Below are 17,328 nucleotides of genomic sequence, written 5' to 3' on the forward strand. Positions count from 1 at the left end.
CTAGACTTGTGAGGCCAGTACGAGGAGGGTCTTAACTTGTAAGGCCAATATGAGGAAGGAGATCTAAACTTGAAAGACCAATAAGGGGAGGGAGATCTGAACTTGTAAGGCCTCATCTCTCAATCTTTCTTTTGTATTATACAATTTGTCAAAACTATCTATAATGTGTTCACTTAAGGTTTTGGTTCATACTGTGTACAACATATTCACATATTCCCATTATGCTCAATGATCTGACATTTCCACATTTTAAGAACTGTATGTTTAAGAAACTTGTACAATGTTGTCATGTTTTCCCTTTTCCAACCTCCTTCTGATGTGGGAAATTCCATTACATCTAACCTCTCTCCCTTATTTCTGGTTTTTGCTGCTAACCCCTAGACCTTCTTAAACATATTTCTACAAACCACAAGTGAAAAGACCAGAATGGTGCTGCATACTCTAGTTAAGATCTATTCTATGCTGTAAATAATTTTCAGAACATTTCTTGTCTATATTACAGAAGGTAATTTGGATGCTGATCACTAAATAATTTGCCAAAACAATCACAATGAGATGGCATGGAGATATGCTTGGTGCTACTGTACATCTTCCCCCAGTCTCTCATGTTGAATCCTGAAACTTGATTCCTTCTAGATAGTTGTAATAAATACATCTCCTTTTACAACGTCACCCTTTTCACCTCACATCTGATTGAGGTGAACTTCATCAGCCTAGTCACTAACCACACGTGGAGACTAGTTGCTTTCAGAGGTTCTCACAATCCTGGAGACTCCTGAATCCTCTCATAAATTTAATATCATCCATAAACATTCACATATGATTCTTGTCCTACTGGTAGGTCCCTCACATAAAATATGAATAGCAGTGGCTCAAGGACCAACCCCAGTGGGACTCAACTATCTCCTTTTTCCCAATAAGAATAGGTACCTACAACATGCACCCCTCGCTCTCTCCTACTCAAGTTGTTTCCATTTGATTGAAAGAGTACTCTCTAATGCTTCCAAGCAGAAAAATTTTTTTGTTCCAACTCTCATGAAAGATATTGCCAAAGACTTTTTGGCAGTCCAAGAACACCCCCATTCTCCCAACTGTTTCTTCTGTCTAAGCCAATTCTCATTCTATCATAAAAGTCAATGAGGACTGCTATGCATGATCTCTTGTATAATATCTCCACTTGTGAATACGATGAACTGACACAAATCTGTTTTCATAACCACTAAAGGGTACAAAAATTCTCACAAGTTCTTTCCTTCTCCTTTATTTCCCTGAAGTCAATCCAAGCTCATTATTCTTTCTTCATATAGTAATGCCTCTTAGCTCAGGGTCTAAATTTGAGGCATTCTGTATTCTCTCTTTGGCTTATCTGTGTCTCCTTTGTTGTTAGGAAACCAAGTATACATTGCATATTCCATGCAGGAACATACTAAACTCTTGTAAAGCTCCGGAAAAAAATGCTTTTGCCATTTATGTACATGTTTTTTTATAAAATCAATGATATGGCATTGGTTTTTACAGCAACCTTAACAGCATAAATGATGTTCTTGAGGTTTGGGGTACAATACACACCTACATCTCTTTCTTCAGTGTTTTCCAGCCCTGTTCCCATATTCTATATACAAAATCCTCATTCTTACTCCCTAAATGTATGACTTTGCGACTATCTCCATCTAATGAAAGGCTATTTGTTATTCTAAAGCAATATCTTTATGCCATATTCCTCTGCACCATTGTGTACTTATTTTCTTGTACATCAAAACATCATTAACAAAACATTTACCGATGGCTATTCATATAGATTGTAAAAAGTACAAATTCAAGAACAATGCCTTGCAGGACTTCACTTTCAACCACCAACCCATTTGAATTTTTGAAAGCAGTTTCGTAAATGGGACCAAATCAAAGGATGTCTTGCAATGTAGAGAATTGATATTCACATCTTTCACTTCATCGTTGGAAGTTTTCAATTCCTCAAAATACTCTAAATGTTATATAAAGCAAATCATTTACGATTAACATCTATGCTAGTGCTTGCTGAGTACCTGTTTGCTTCAAGGTGCCTAGTCAATAGGTACTTGATTACTCTCCATTACCATGTAAGGCACAGTTATCAGATTAAGAGGACATTATTGAAGCAGCTTTGAACATGATCTTTTTTGCATTAGGGTACTGTACTCTTCCTGCTTCTAATCATGCAGAATTTGCCCGGTTTTTGGGAAAATACTTTAAAACACCCACAGGAGTAAGGAGAATGCAGAAGTACATTCTTTAAGATCCAGTGAGTTAATACTGCATTAGTCAGGGGATGCAGTGTCCCTTTACTTCTTCATTAGCCCTTTTGTGCCTTTCTGAGATGAACTGGAATATTGTAAGGTTCATCATGATTTTGGGCTCCATTACCTAAAGTTGGATCTTCACTTTTTTCAACAAATACTTTGTGGAACTCAAAACTGAGTACCTACCTCACAACTATCCATGACTGTACATGTCACTGTTCCCTCATCTTTCTTAATCTTTGTGACCTCTTCTTTTAAGGTGGTCCTGCTCCTGCAACAGGCACGGAAGGCTCTTGGGTTAAGCTGAGCACAGCTGTATAAAAACTGGCTTTACTGACCCTCCTAGCAATGCAAGATTTGCTTTCCTTTTTCCTTTTTAGCTTATTTCTAGAAGAATCATCAGGTAATCCAAATGAGTATGTGGTAGCAGATGATGGCTGTCATAGATTAACTTAAAGAGCAGAGTAAGAGTGCTGTAGTTGACAATGATAAATATATGACAAAATTTGTGGTTAAAATATCCACAGAAATTAAGCAGGAAATATCTCATTTTAAACCCTGGGAGGGCTCAATGAAAACAATAAGAAAGATATAGTCTAATATCTCTGCTTAAAGACCGGAGAGTTTTAAATATTTATCATATACAGGGCCATTTCAGGGTAAACTACTACCCTATTCACAATTAATGATTGTGAGTTCATGAGTGAAAAATTCCAATGACACGTTACCTCTCATGATAAACATTATGACATTAGGGTACCAGCTTTTTGGTCTCCTTTTATGATAATGATAGTACAAGGGAATAAAACAACATTAATTGGATGGGAGCACTATTCTGGCTTTTTTGCAGCTAACAGGTACTACAAGAGTGATCCCATTACTAAAAGATAATCTCTATATACATTGAGTTAAGAATATCTGCATATTGTACATTAAAAATGAAAGCTTACCACCCATAACTCCAAAAGTAAACTGAAGGAAGTAAATGCTAGTTGCAAATGAAGAGATTCCAAAGGCCACAGAAGAAATTACTGCTCCTAAGATGCAAACTGTCCGGAAACCATATGCATTTGCCAATGCTGACACAAATGGCCCTAAAAAGAAACAAATATAATACTTAGGTACATTAACAATAATTACACATACTTCATATCAAATCATAATTATCTTTCCTGATCATAAGTTAAAGCTACTGGATATCCTCTCATATATGGTATAATATAATTCTCCGAGTACAACCAAAGAAGAAAGAAAACTACCATGATTCTCCACCTTGCAGTTCTGTCTAGCTTGTACACTTAAATGTTCCTATATAATAGAAGAAATTTCATACACCCACCTTTATATACTCATTTATCTATATTTACCCCAGGACCCCATTCAAAGAAAAGTTTCTGGTGTTACCCAGGACCTCTTTCTAAGGAGCTCCTGCAGCTCTAAAGCTGCACTACTTCCAGTAGCAGAGAAATGATGGACTCCTTGGAAGTAAGTTTTTTGACAGTGCTTTCAATGATATAATCTCACTAAAGATAAGTTTCTACCTGCAGTGTATCCTTGTGCAGGCAGAGTCTGGTAAAGCCCATACAGCCTATCAGGTCATGCATATGAGTTATGGCCATTATGCTAAAATGAGCAAAGGCTTCCACACTATCACACAAAGGACTAATGTCTCAGTTTACACCTTCAACTTATGGTTACTCTAATACTATAAGTATATCTCAAAATACAATGCACTATGAATATCTACATGTAATGTACTCAAAAGAGCATAGGCATAGAATAATTGTAGTGTGGAAGCTACGAGACATTACATCCGTATCTATATGGAAAGTTCCATACTGGGCTGGAGTATGATGTTGAAGTCCAAGCAGAACTTTTTAAACAGAACACAATATATTACACCATCAATTATTTATGGAGGAATACCCAGATAAGCAATACAATAACATTAAAAGTACACATATAATATGCCTATAACATTCTATAATCACTCTTTAAGAAAGTTCAAGAATGGCAGTCAATGCAAAAATCTGTAGTATCAGATGACCATCACACAGATTTATCTAAAATCTATCTGTCTCTATGTGACACTAACTTTCATGCCTTTCCAACAAACTGATGGTTTAATCATAAATTTCACTACTCTCATTCTTTGTTGCTACATTATGAAGCAGTGACTTAGAAATAAAAGTTATGATTAACATCACCATAACATTGTTTAGTATGCAACTGAAAATCAAGATAAGCCTAATATTTCAGCTTGAAACTACTGAGCAAAGTATGAGGCACTCCTCTGATATATAACTTCACTCAATTGTCATAGATAACAATGCAAGATAAAAGGAAAAATTCTTTGATACTTGCTATCTTCCTACTTTTAGATAGTAATAACTTTAAAAGAAAACAGTTCACTCACCGACAATGAGGTAAAAGCCTCCAAGGAGTGAGCTGACCCATGACACCTCAGAATTAGACACATTAAACTCATCCCTGAACTTGGGCAGCAACATTCCACAGGAAAAGATGATACCATCCACAATAACATTGCACATGAATGATGCTGCAACCACCACCCATCCCCAGCCTCCATCTGGGGGGACCACGTGTGTGGCCTAGGAAAGAAATATGCAGCATATGATTAATCAATGAATCCTGTAGATCATGCACACTAAGTATACAGTTATACACACACACACACACACACACACACACACACACACACAAGGACAAAACTAGAATATGCTTCTCGAAACAGGTCACCACACATAAAGAAGCAATAATAGAAAGGGTCCACAGGATGGCAACAAACATGGTACCAGAGTTAAAAGAGTTAAGTTACTGGGAAAGGTTAAAGGCCTTAAATTTTGCCCATACTGGAAGACAAAAGAGCAAGGGTTGACCTGATCATAACCAATAAGTCTTTAAAAGAGAATGAAGAAGGGCACAGAACAGTTCTTTGGGAGATGTAGGGACAGAGCAATAATAGAACACTACATGGAATTAAGCAAGAAATTTGTTAAAAAGAATATAAAGAAGTACTTTTATAGTATAAGAGGGGTTAAAGATTGGTACAGAATGACTGAGGATATAGTTAATGCAAACAGCATACCTAAATTTACATAATTATATGACAGAATGTTCAAGAGATGGGGCCCCAAAGGTGTGTAACTCACTCACCATATGGTGAAAAAAAGTTATGGGTAATTACATGTGGGTCTACAAAGGATAGAGAAAATGGAGAAATGAGGAACAATGTAGCTAATATCACAAAGCTAGGAAGTTCAGTCGAAACTATTGAGAAAAAGAATCAGAAGCTATCACACTTGGAGTAGGAATTATAGGTACTCAGGGAGTGAATGAGTAAACATGAAAGGTGTCATCAGATGAGAGAGGATCCTAGGAATTAAAAGAATGTAATCAATGAGGATGGACAATATTCATGTCAGTTATGAGGATTCTGAAGGTGCACAGTGAAAGAAAAGGAGGTTCAAAGACTTAAAAGAATAAAAGGTCAGAAGGGTCTTTTCTATATGTCAAAGCTGCTCAACAAGAAAGAGTGCCCAAAACACAAAGTACAAAAACTAGTAAACTAAAGGGCAGGATAGGGGAAGTACCCTCCTTGGTACTGGTACATTGATAAGATTATAACTATCTTAACCTTAAACTTTATAACTATCTTACTTAAACTAGTCTATCAGATATTTTTGACACTAGATGACTAATGATCTTCCTCTGAGCCTGGTATGATGACAAAATTCCTTGCATTGTCTTTTATCAAAGGATCCTTAGGCTGGCCTAATTCTTATTCACTCCACTGTCTATTCCTGTTTTGTTCTAATAAGCATGAAAACTTGTCCTAAAACTTTACGGTTAAGTCTCTGATGATGAAAGAGATAAGTTGTTTAAAGTGTTGTCAAGCCTTCCAAACCCCCTGAACATGAGAGTTACACCCCTGAGTATTCAGGTATGACCTATGATCTGGCCTTTAAGGGCAAGGAGGACTAATTTACCCTCTTTCAGCCCTCAAAACAAAGTGGGCCTTAGTCAAGAAATACAGGCATATACTGTAACATGGACATCACGTCACTTTTAGACTGATCCCTCAAGGACCCTCAGCATCCTCAGTATCAGTCCAAGATATCATCAGACATTAACTGATGTCTGCTGATGATAAACAATTATCCACAAATCATTCAACTGGTAACAAAGACTATGTTAAAATGGTCATCATTTAAGGGAAAACATGATATTGGTTACATCAGCAACAAAACACAGTGGAGCACAACTGTCCCCGAGAAAGAAACAGGAAGAAAATGGGTATACATCGACTTCAATGCTGAAATATTCAATTTTCAGTTATCAATATTCTCTGGGTCTTAAGACACTAAACAATGTAGTCCTCATAATTTTGTTCATATTGTTAGGCTAAAACATGACATTTGATTTTGATAGTGAAAGTTCAAAAACTTGCTTCCTTGCACCAGATTTAGGAACGGCCATGGCCTTCCCAAAGGTTTCAGCTGCCAGCTAATGTTTGAATTTTGCCTGACATTTTATTCATTATATCTCTCACTGACTTTAATTCGTTAGGAAATTTTGGTTTTAGGGTAGGGTAAACTGAACAACCACCCAGGGCCCTACAATTTTAGTGCCCCCCCTTTATACTTTTTTTTTTATCTCTTATATTATCAATATTGGATTATGATACTTTCCCTGAAGTTTCAGGTATAAGGCAAAGTGAAACTAATATTGGAAATCTTTGACTTGCTTTCAAATCATCAAATTAAGCTTTTAAAGGCCACACTTGACTCTCTTGCCTCGGGTTCCAACAACCTGAGGACCAAATATGCATGAGGTGTTGCCTTTCTGTCTTCTTTATCTTAATAATGAGTGGTTACTGACAGCATCTTTGTTTCGATTAGTTATCTAGTACATATCCTTCTCTGATTCCCACCCTCCCCCATTATGGTAATAACAACATGACAGGAGGTAATTACTATGATAGCCTGTGTAATAGATGAAATAAAAACGAAATTGCCAGTGATGTTTGGTACATGCCAAAATAGAAAATCCTGTGTCAAGCTGCGTGCACTTGTAGTGGGCATATAGACATTAAAGTATCAATATCCCCGATACCAGCCATGTAAATGAAAGTATCAATACCACAGCTCAGTAAAATTCAAAAGTACTCTCCCTTGTCTTTCTTTTCCCACTTTTATGACCCTCTCAGCATTTCAACTTAAGCCTAGCCTTGATGTGACCAGAGTCTCCAACATGAGAGAGAGAGTACTTTTTTAAGGAAAATATGCTAAACTGCACAATAGAAATTATGCTAACATTGACAGGGTACCATTACTGAATGTTTACTTAATAATGTAGGAGATGAAAGGAGATATGGAGCTGGATTAAGGCATCTGCAAAGTTTATCATGAACTACAAAGGACAACTCTAAATGAAACAGCAGAAATTCAAGACGACTCAGTGTCAGCAACTCCAGTCCCAAGGTATATGGGCAATATCTAACAATGCAAGAGAACAGTCATTCTGCTTGCACAGAAGCTCAAGTGAAGATGAGGAGATATTCAGAAGAAATCAATACACAAATGAGTGAAGATCCTCTTGAATGGTGGAGGAATAAAGAGCAAAGTCATGATAAATCAAGGAAAGCACGAAAATACTGAAGAATCGTAGACAAACCAGTCCCTTCAGAAAGCTTTTTCAAAGGGTGGGAAAAGTTGGGCAAATCATCAGTGACATACAAAGCTGTCTGAAGCCTTCTAATGTCAACATGATCTTAAAAATCTTTTAAATAGTTACCATAATGTCAGTTATTCTATCTAACTAGAAACTGAAGTTAAAGAATTTCATACAATGTGCAATTCTGTAATAATCAGTTCTTACAGATCATGTTTGTGTTTTCCTGATGGAACAACTCCTGTTAAGTAATTAAGTTTTTGTAATATTATTGTAATCAATCCTCAAAAGATAGTTCACTTGTGTTTTCCTTACAGAATAAAGTCATGCTGATTCAGAGAGACACTTTTTATGTGCATCTATTGTAGGAGAAATAAATCCCTATTGCTAGATTGATATATGTACTTGGGAAGCTCTTTTCTTACTTATCACTGTTTCTTAAGCTCTTTTCTTACTTATCACTGTTTCTCTTAATAATGCAATAAGATAGGCAAAATACATTAAAAACATATGTACGGTTTGGCATTTTTTTCTAACTTTCTGGGATGTTTCATCAAAATACTAAATCAAAACTAAATACAAAAATACTTGCTATCGGTACTCAATACTGCTGGAAATAAGCTCTGAAATACTTGGTATGGTACGGAATCAGAAAATCTGGTATCGTTCATCACTACGGTGTGTACCGTGCACCTTGGCGCATTGACCTAAAAAATAAACTGTAGTAACCATAATATCCCCAATATAACCATTTTCCACTGCTTAATGTCAACTGTATTCTGTTTAAATAGTCATAATTACTAAACTGAATTGTACAGCTTAAATAACACACACACGCACACACATCTCACTAGGAGGGAAGATGCTCTTTCCTGTGTGGAGGGGTGGTGACAGGAATGGATGAAGGCAGTAAGTATGAATATATACATGTGTATATAAGTTTATGTCTGTGTATGTATATGTATGTATATGATGAAATGTATTTGTGCGTGTATGAGAGGGCTTGGGAAGTGAGTCAGTTGTTGTTCGCTGATGATACAGTGCTGATGACTGATTCGGGTGAGAAATTGCAGAAGCTGGTGACTGAGTTTGGTAAAGTGTGCGAAAGAAGAAAGCTGAGTGTAAATGTGAATAAGAGCAAGCTTAATAGATTCAGTAGGTTTGAGGGACAAGTTAATTGGGAGGTAAGTTTGAATGGAGAAAAATTGGAGGAAGTGAATTGTTTTAGATATCTGAGAATCGATTTAACAGCGGCTGGAACCATGGCAGTGGAAGTGTCACAGGGTGGGGAGGGGGCAAAGGTTCTGGGAGCAATGAAGAATGTGTGGAAGGAGAACATTAATGGGTATGTTTAAAGGAATAGTGGTTCCAACAACGTTATATGGTTGCGAGGCATGGGCTATATATAGGGTTGTGTGGAGGAAAGTGGATGTATTGGAAATTAAATGTCTGAGGACAACATGTGGTGTGAGGTGTTTTGATTAAGTAATGAAAAGGTAAGAATGTGTGGTAATAAAAAGAGTGTGGCTGAGAGACCAGAAGAGGGTGTACTGAAATGGTTTGGTCACATGGAGAGAATGAGTGAGGAAAGACTGACAAAGAGGATATATGTGTCTGAGGTGGAGGGAATGAGGAGAAGTGGGAGCTCAAATTGGAGGTGGAAGGATGGAGTGAAAAAGATTTTGAGCGATCGGGGCCTGAACATACAGAAGGGTGAAAAGCATGCAAGGAATAGAGTGAATTAGAACGATGTGGTATACCAGGGTCGACGTGCTGTCAATGTTTTGAACCAGGGCATGTGAAGTGTCTGGGATAAACCATGGAAAGTTTTGTCAGGCCTGGATGTGGAAAGGGAGCTGTGGTTTCCGTGCATTATACATGACAGACAGAGACCGAGTGTGAACGAATGTGGCCTCTGTTGTCTTTTCCAAGCGCTACCTCGCGTGCGCGAGGGGGGAGGCGGGTGCCATTTCATGTAAGCCGGGGTGGCGACGAGAATGGATGAACGCAGCAATATGAATATGTACACATGTATATATGTATATGTCTGTGTATGTATATTTATGTATACACTGAAATGTATAAGTATGTATTTGTGCGTGTGTGAGCGTTTATGTATAAACTTGTGTATGTGGGTTGGCTGGGCCATTCTTCGTCTTTTTCCTTGCGCTACCTCGCTGATGCGGGAAACAGCGATTCTAATATATATTTTTCTTTCTTTCATACTATTTGCCATTTCCCGCCTCAGCGAGGTAGCGTTAAGAACAGAGGACTGGGCCTCTGAGGAAACATCCTCACCCGGCCCCCTTCTCTGTTCCTTCCTTTGGAAAGTTAACAAAAAATGAGAGGGGAAGATTTCCAGCCCCCCCCGCTCCCTTCCCTTCTAGTCGCCTTCTACGACACGCAGGCAGTACGTGGGAAGTATTCTTTCTCCCCTATCCCCAGGGGATATATATATATATATATATATATATATATATATATATATATATATATATATATATATATATATATTTTTTTTTTTTTTTTTTTCATACTACATGCTATTCCTAAACCTTTGTCAAATACATATATGGATTACAGAATCCTAGGTATGTTTATGTAGTAACCATATACTCCTCACAAGCTGGTTTTACCGCAGCCATAACCCCCCCCCCCCCCACGTAATTTAGCCTCTCCTTTGTCTACAAGTAACCTGACCGTAATTAATGATACTGATTCACTCGATATATGGTTGTCATCATCGTTCTGACGACATAGATCTTCGTAAGTTCATTTTGACAACTCGAGTTTCCGTCTTTGTGTTTGTGTTGTGTAAGTTTCACAAGTCTAGTAAACACGGCCTCCTGTTCTGGCCATATTTTGCGTGACAAATAGACCCCTGCAAACTCATCACATGACGCAACCCCCCAACCACATTCTACCTAAGGTTTTAAAGTTCCTACATTTTTATGACAGTATCTTTGAGAAGGGTGGGGAAAAAATGTGATAATGATAGTCTAGATAACATCTAGGGAAGCCCGTCGTGTACATCTTGCATGACTTTGTAATTCTCTTAATGGCAGCATGAAATTCTAAATACATGAATGTCAATACTCGCACTAACAAATGTGGCTTGCTTACCTACCTACCGCTTCCCTGTAGGATGCACAACGAAATCCCCTGTTGTGTATTGCTCACTTACCCCACAACAACTGGATGCTTTCCACCATCTTAAATATACTTTACTTTTCAAAATAGTGTGAATTATCATGACATTCACTGTGAAAGTTGCATAACATCTTGAACAATTTGGGAAAATCATATCAAGAGTTTCCGTATTGATCACTGAATTCGAAAGAAATGTATTGGGTGTGTACACAGATCTTTCATCATCCATCAGTGTGTCGTCAGGTTGCTCCCACGATATAAACTTCCTTTTGCTTTAAATGACATAGAAAGAATACGTTCAGGGACAACTAAGAAAAAAAATGCAATAACCCCCTAACCAAACACCACCATCAGCCATAATTATAACACACAGTGCGGCAGTATTTTTTTTATATTAGGGCAAATAAAGACGTGACTGACACACTGATTTTCTACAGGGGTTACTTAAAGCAATGATCCTTAAACTGGAAGGTTGTGGGGGAGAATAGTGTTTGACGGAGAGGGCAACGGTAAAGGAGTAGAAAGCGGTCCGATTTATAAACTTTCCCAGGCCAACTTCCATACTTGAACGCCTTACCCTACGCAGAAATGTTGGTTCACTTTCCCTCTTCTGTAGGTATTACTTTGGCCTTTGCTCCGAGAGCTGGCTCCTTGCGTGCCCACACCACTAGCTAGACCACGCATTACTCGGCAAGCTGCTGCTGACACATGATTATTGTGTGGCCATCGGCAACTCAAGGGTGGGCCGTTTTGATACCTGCTTCTTTCCCTCCACGTCACAGCTTTGGAACTCTCTACCTTCTCAAGTCCTTCCCCACTAACTACGACCAGGTACATTTCAAAAGACAGGTCTTTCACATTCTCAAAAATTCGTAAATACTTTCCCTTGCTTTTTCTTTTTCCACTTCATTATTCTCTCTCTCTATTTCACTTAAGGCCCAGCCCTGATGTGGACTTTTGTCCGTGACTGGAGTCTTCCACATAAAAAAAAAAGAAACATAAATGGAAAAGAAGGGCGTGGTTATTGTAGCCCCAACCACTGGCTACAATGACCAAAACTTAAGGAAAACTTGTGTTTGTTTCGCCTCATTAACCTGGACAATGCCTTTATCAGATAAAGATTTAATATGGCCCAATAATCAACAGGCATATCGGTCGTACTTTAGATACAATGATAATGCTAACAGGACATATCTAGATCAGCATGTTTTGAGATGACAATGTAGATAGGCGCTGATATATCTCTGTACTTCAACTTGAAGTAAACAACGCATTACTTAACCCAAGGTCAATATCATGGACAGTAATGTGGACACAAAAGCCAATATTGTGAATTCTAAAGATTTTTATAAGAACTTCCATCCATGAATATAAACAAAGTTACTAACCGGTAAATATACCTATTTCCGATAATCACGTTTAGCCTCCAATAAGAGTCTAGTGCTAGAAACTAACGAAGCAGACGTTTGACACCAAGAAAAAAACTTGTTGGTAAGGTCTTCTCTTCTATGCTCAAAGTTGGAACTACTATTACCGAACTTACGTTCTAACAAATCAACAAATAACGTCCAAATGTCTAAACGAGTTAGCTGATGGTCGTGTAAAGTGTAAACGAAGTGGTATGTTTGCTGTTCGCTTGAAGGAGTTTGCAAAACATTCATTTATCTAACTAAATAAATCTTTATCGAAGCACTTGTTTGCCGCGCGGAAAGCTGTCCATGAATAGTCGTACGTCGGGTTAAAAGTCGTTCAGTAATTTGTCGTTCAAAGTTGTCGTTTGCCGTGATACAAGTCGTCACAAAAAATAAAGTTGCAAACTGTGTTATAAACTTGCACCTAAACTCGTTCTAGCTGTGCTAAAAGGTGTAAACTAAGTAATCAATCGCCATGACAGCCTTTTAAATGTAAACAAATGGTCGTCCGATGTGTTTGAAGCTGTCTAATCATGCGCTGATTACAGGTGATCATGCAGCAGCTGTCGTGTTCAGCGCGTGAGGCTGTAACTAAGCGGTCAAGGACCTTGTGAAATGCGTTGTCTGTAGCCAAAAAGAGTCAACTGCTGACTGCGTGCAGCCAAGCTGTCTGTGCCAAGCCTATTCCTATGTGGTCTGGCCGCCAGGGCCATCTATACTGTATGCAGCCAAACGGTCTGTGCTGGGCTTAATTCATCTAGCCGTCTGTGCTGTGTGCTTCATGGTACTGAAGCCAAGGTGTCAGTGCCGAGCGGTGGCACTTCCCAAATATATTTGAGTTACATCCACCCGCTATGCTAAAAGTTGCAAGTTGCCAAGCATGTCGTACGTGAGTCTTAGCTAACAATAGAACGCCTGCAGTAACTGGTTGGTGACGCTTGGAGCCACCATTGGTGGAGTAGGGGAGGGGATAAAAAGGAGGGGCCGATGGCCCACTCCCAATGATCCAAACAGTAACGAGTACAATAAACTTAATGAAATTATGATGTTTTACATGCCTAATGCCTTCAGTCCCTCAAAAGCAGATACCTGATCATTTTTCCTAAAAAAAAGCTAAGTATTTTTCCAAATTTGATACCTCGTCTTTTTAAACTTTATACAGAGGATGTTTGAAACTGTTGGTCTTCATCTGTCTGTCTTCCACTTGCGCATGCGTTGCTAATATAACTTTTTCGTTGGATAATCTTAATTAAAAAGATAAACCTTTAATTCTTTGGTATGGTTCGTGCTTCACAGTAAATACAGCATAGAAAATGTATATATATATACGTAATCCAAAAAATGTGAATATGTACTTAACTATGTCTCAATCATACATACATTAGTGATCAATGAAACACCCGTGTCTTTTTAATGGCCTTCCTAAAACAATAACACGACCCCAGTACGAGCACTCTACTGCAGAAGCATATTCCTTCATTTAACAAGACCCTCATCATCACTGCGATAAGCTGCTTTACGCAGTCAAACGCAAAATCTAATATGCATTTGAAAGATGGTCGCTGCTCTTCAAAGAACGTCTGTACAATTATTCATTTAGTGATTTAACATCAATACAACCTAATAGACATTAAATTCTCGAAAATACTAGGACACATACGAGAGGGGATAGCATGTGACCTTACCAGTAACTCATGCTTTGTGCTTTCCATCATTATTTTGGTCGTTTGGTATGCTCTCTCCCCATCACCTCCCAAGACCAAATCCTAGGTATGTACATCCCAACCTGGTATAATAGGGTGTCAGGCAAGCCAACGGGGTTATTGGAGCAACTGACAATTGCCTTAAATTCTGAGGAGCGGCAACTTTGCTCACTGGCTAGCGATATCTGGCATGTCATGCAACCGTTCATGGGGCAAGCACAGGTGATGGGAGGAGGAGTGTATATATATGGTCAGTGAACTAAGTGAAACACCAGGAGGAGGTGGTTCAAGTGAGTTCGTCTGGTGTCTTCGAGATGTCAATGTTGATCGTGACCCCTGACAGCTCAAAGCACTAAAAAGCCAACCAATTCAACAATGCATTTTTGGAACGCTTAAGGAAAATCCACGAAAACAGGATTTCAACACCAAAATTTATATATAAAAGCGTTATCAAAGGCTTCGCCCTCAGCTACACCGTGTACAGTAAACCTACTGAATCTTTATATTTTACCAATTTTCACAATTATTTGGACTCTTACAACAACCCCACAAGGAATAATAAATGTATTTGTATGTGTACTAAACCGTTTCATTGATTTACATTAGCGACCAGTGAAAGAACTCTCACCACATTCTTAAAAAAAATGACATTCTTATAATTTTTTGCAAAATTATATCACTTTGTTTTAGAGTAAAACAAAATACTGTCGTCAGCTGTTTACTGTTAGGAGTCATAAATTTAATTTCATTAAAAAACGGACGGCTACCTCATAGTAAACATGCTTGTGTGCAATACCAGTATACAATCTAATGAGAATTTGACAAAACTGATAAAATCTAGCATTAAAAAACTTAATTGCTAAGCACTCTCCGATATAGTGTATTTTTCCATACAACTATTATCTTCAGTAATTCATAATCAAAATTCCCCCGCCCACCTCAATAACTACATCCAAATTGTACCTTTGTTCATCTTCATTCATTCAATTAAGGGCCAAACACTGCTTCACATAGACGGGGGTAGTACTTCAGTGGTGAGAAAATTGGTTAACTGGCTGGACACAAAGAAAAGATTAATAGCCAAGCCTCAGAATAGTTGGACGTAACAAGTGGTGTGCCACAGGGATCAGTCTTGGGACCTCTTCTCTTTCTCATCTATTCTAACGATAAGGATTATGGGCAAACTGTAAAATATCGAAAATAGCCCATGATGCTAAAGCTGGAAATAAATCCACTACTAAGAAAAATGAGCGTCTGGAACTTCACAAGGACATAAACAAACTCACGGAATGGGTTCATAAGTAGCGGATGAATTTGAATCTCCATACGCGCAAAGTTAAAGTGGAATGAGGACACGGCCGCCTATGGAAGCACCACACTAAATTTATGACCAATGGTCCCTGCCCGGTGGATGTGATAGGCTTCCTGAGCGATGAAGGACCTGATGTAAACAAGAGGAAACTCCTGGGGTAGGAAATAAGTGTGTGTGTGTGTGAAGGTATTGGGATTTGAAACGTGTAGCGAATCATGTGAACTATTGAACTGCGATTTACCCTTAATATATATATATATATATATATATATATATATATATATATATATATATATATATATATATATTACACTTAGTCGCTGTCTCCCACGTTAGCGAGGTAGCGCAAGGAGCCACACGAAAGAATGGCCCAACCCACCCACATACACATGTATATATATAAACGCCCACACACGCACATATACATTTCAACGTTTTTTCTTTTCTTTCTTTTAAACTATTCGCCATTTCCCGCGTTAGCGAGGTAGCGTTAAGGGAGAGAGAGAGAGAAGAAAGACACAGGGAGCATGAGGTCACTGATCGTGGGCACTTTGGCATGTGGCATATATTGGCCTATGTATGGTTAACAGCAATATTTCACTTCTGTAGTCTGTTCATTTATGTTCTTGACTTTCATGAGATATGTTTATAAATTTTTGTATGGTTATTGGCTTTTTTTTATGATTATCATTACCTAAGTGTATGGTATCGGAGGGAACTGTACACTTATGGGACCATATCTTAAATTTTTTTCCATTGTATAACTTTTTAAACTTTTGTGTACAGTCACCATTCACTGTTTCAACTCATTTGTTTGTACCTACTCTTGCTTATGTGTGTGTGTATGTAGTTGTTTTGAATGTAGTGACTAATTTGTCTTGTAATATACAGTGTGAGAATTATGTACTTGTGGGGCTGTATCTCTTAAAGCTTTACCTTACAAGTTTGAAACATTCACCTTTATCTTTTTCGTCTCCTACCTGTTTGTACTGAAGGGGATGCTGTTTTCCTCTGATGGGACTTCATGTTGTGAACCTTATAATCATACAACTTTTTAAGCTGATGTATTGTCCATAATCACTCTCATGACTGATTTTTTTAATCATCTACATCTCTCAATACTCGGCAAAAATAGCACTGTACAGTCTTTCCGACAAGTTTCTTGCTCAGTTTCTTGTTATGGTATATAGTTGTTCTATCTTTGCATCTTTCGAAGAACTGTTCACTGATAACATCATCAAACTGGTTGTAATCTGGTTACCTCTTACTCTTCTTTCTTCCATGGTGGACAAATCCTAGGCTTTTCGCCTTTCCCATAACTCACATTTCTTAATTTGGTTACTATTTTTGTTGCTGTCCCCTATTATTTATCTATGCAGCTTTTATTGTGGTGAACAAAGACATTTCAACGTATATCATACATAAACATACACAGCCATACACATATATAAACATGTACATATTCATATTTTCTGCCTTCATCCATTCCATCGCCACCCCACCACACATGAAATGACACCCCCCTCCCCCCCGCACGCATGCGAGGTAACGCTAGGAATATATATATATATATATATATATATATATACTCTGTCCTATGCTAAAAACTGCATGCAGCCCAGCACTCACTGCACGATAAACCCTATGTAGCTAGGAAGTCGCGTGCCATTCTAGAAAAGCCAAAATTAATATACAAAGAACTGTGTATCACGTGAACCCCTGGGGAGGCCAGGCAAGGTGTCAGTCCCCTCCAACACCTGCCGAGTTGGTAAGAGCGCGAC

At 38.2% G+C, this 17,328-nt stretch overlaps 1 protein-coding gene across 7 annotated transcripts in view; it reads right to left on the bottom strand.

Annotated features, from left to right (window-relative positions):
* LOC139756119 (monocarboxylate transporter 5) overlaps positions 1-17,328 on the bottom strand; it is a 205,087-nt gene that overhangs the window by 39,040 nt on the left and 148,719 nt on the right. For all 7 annotated transcript variants that reach the window (XM_071675199.1, XM_071675198.1, XM_071675202.1 and 4 more), the window contains 2 exons: positions 4,693-4,888; positions 3,227-3,370 (listed from right to left, as the gene is read on the bottom strand). In XM_071675199.1, coding sequence (XP_071531300.1) covers positions 3,227-3,370; positions 4,693-4,888 — 340 coding nt within the window. The remainder of the gene's footprint in view (positions 1-3,226; positions 3,371-4,692; positions 4,889-17,328) is intronic.

The sequence above is a fragment of the Panulirus ornatus genome, chromosome 20 (genome assembly GCF_036320965.1).
Source record: "Panulirus ornatus isolate Po-2019 chromosome 20, ASM3632096v1, whole genome shotgun sequence".
In the NCBI taxonomy this organism is placed as follows: domain Eukaryota; kingdom Metazoa; phylum Arthropoda; class Malacostraca; order Decapoda; family Palinuridae; genus Panulirus; species Panulirus ornatus.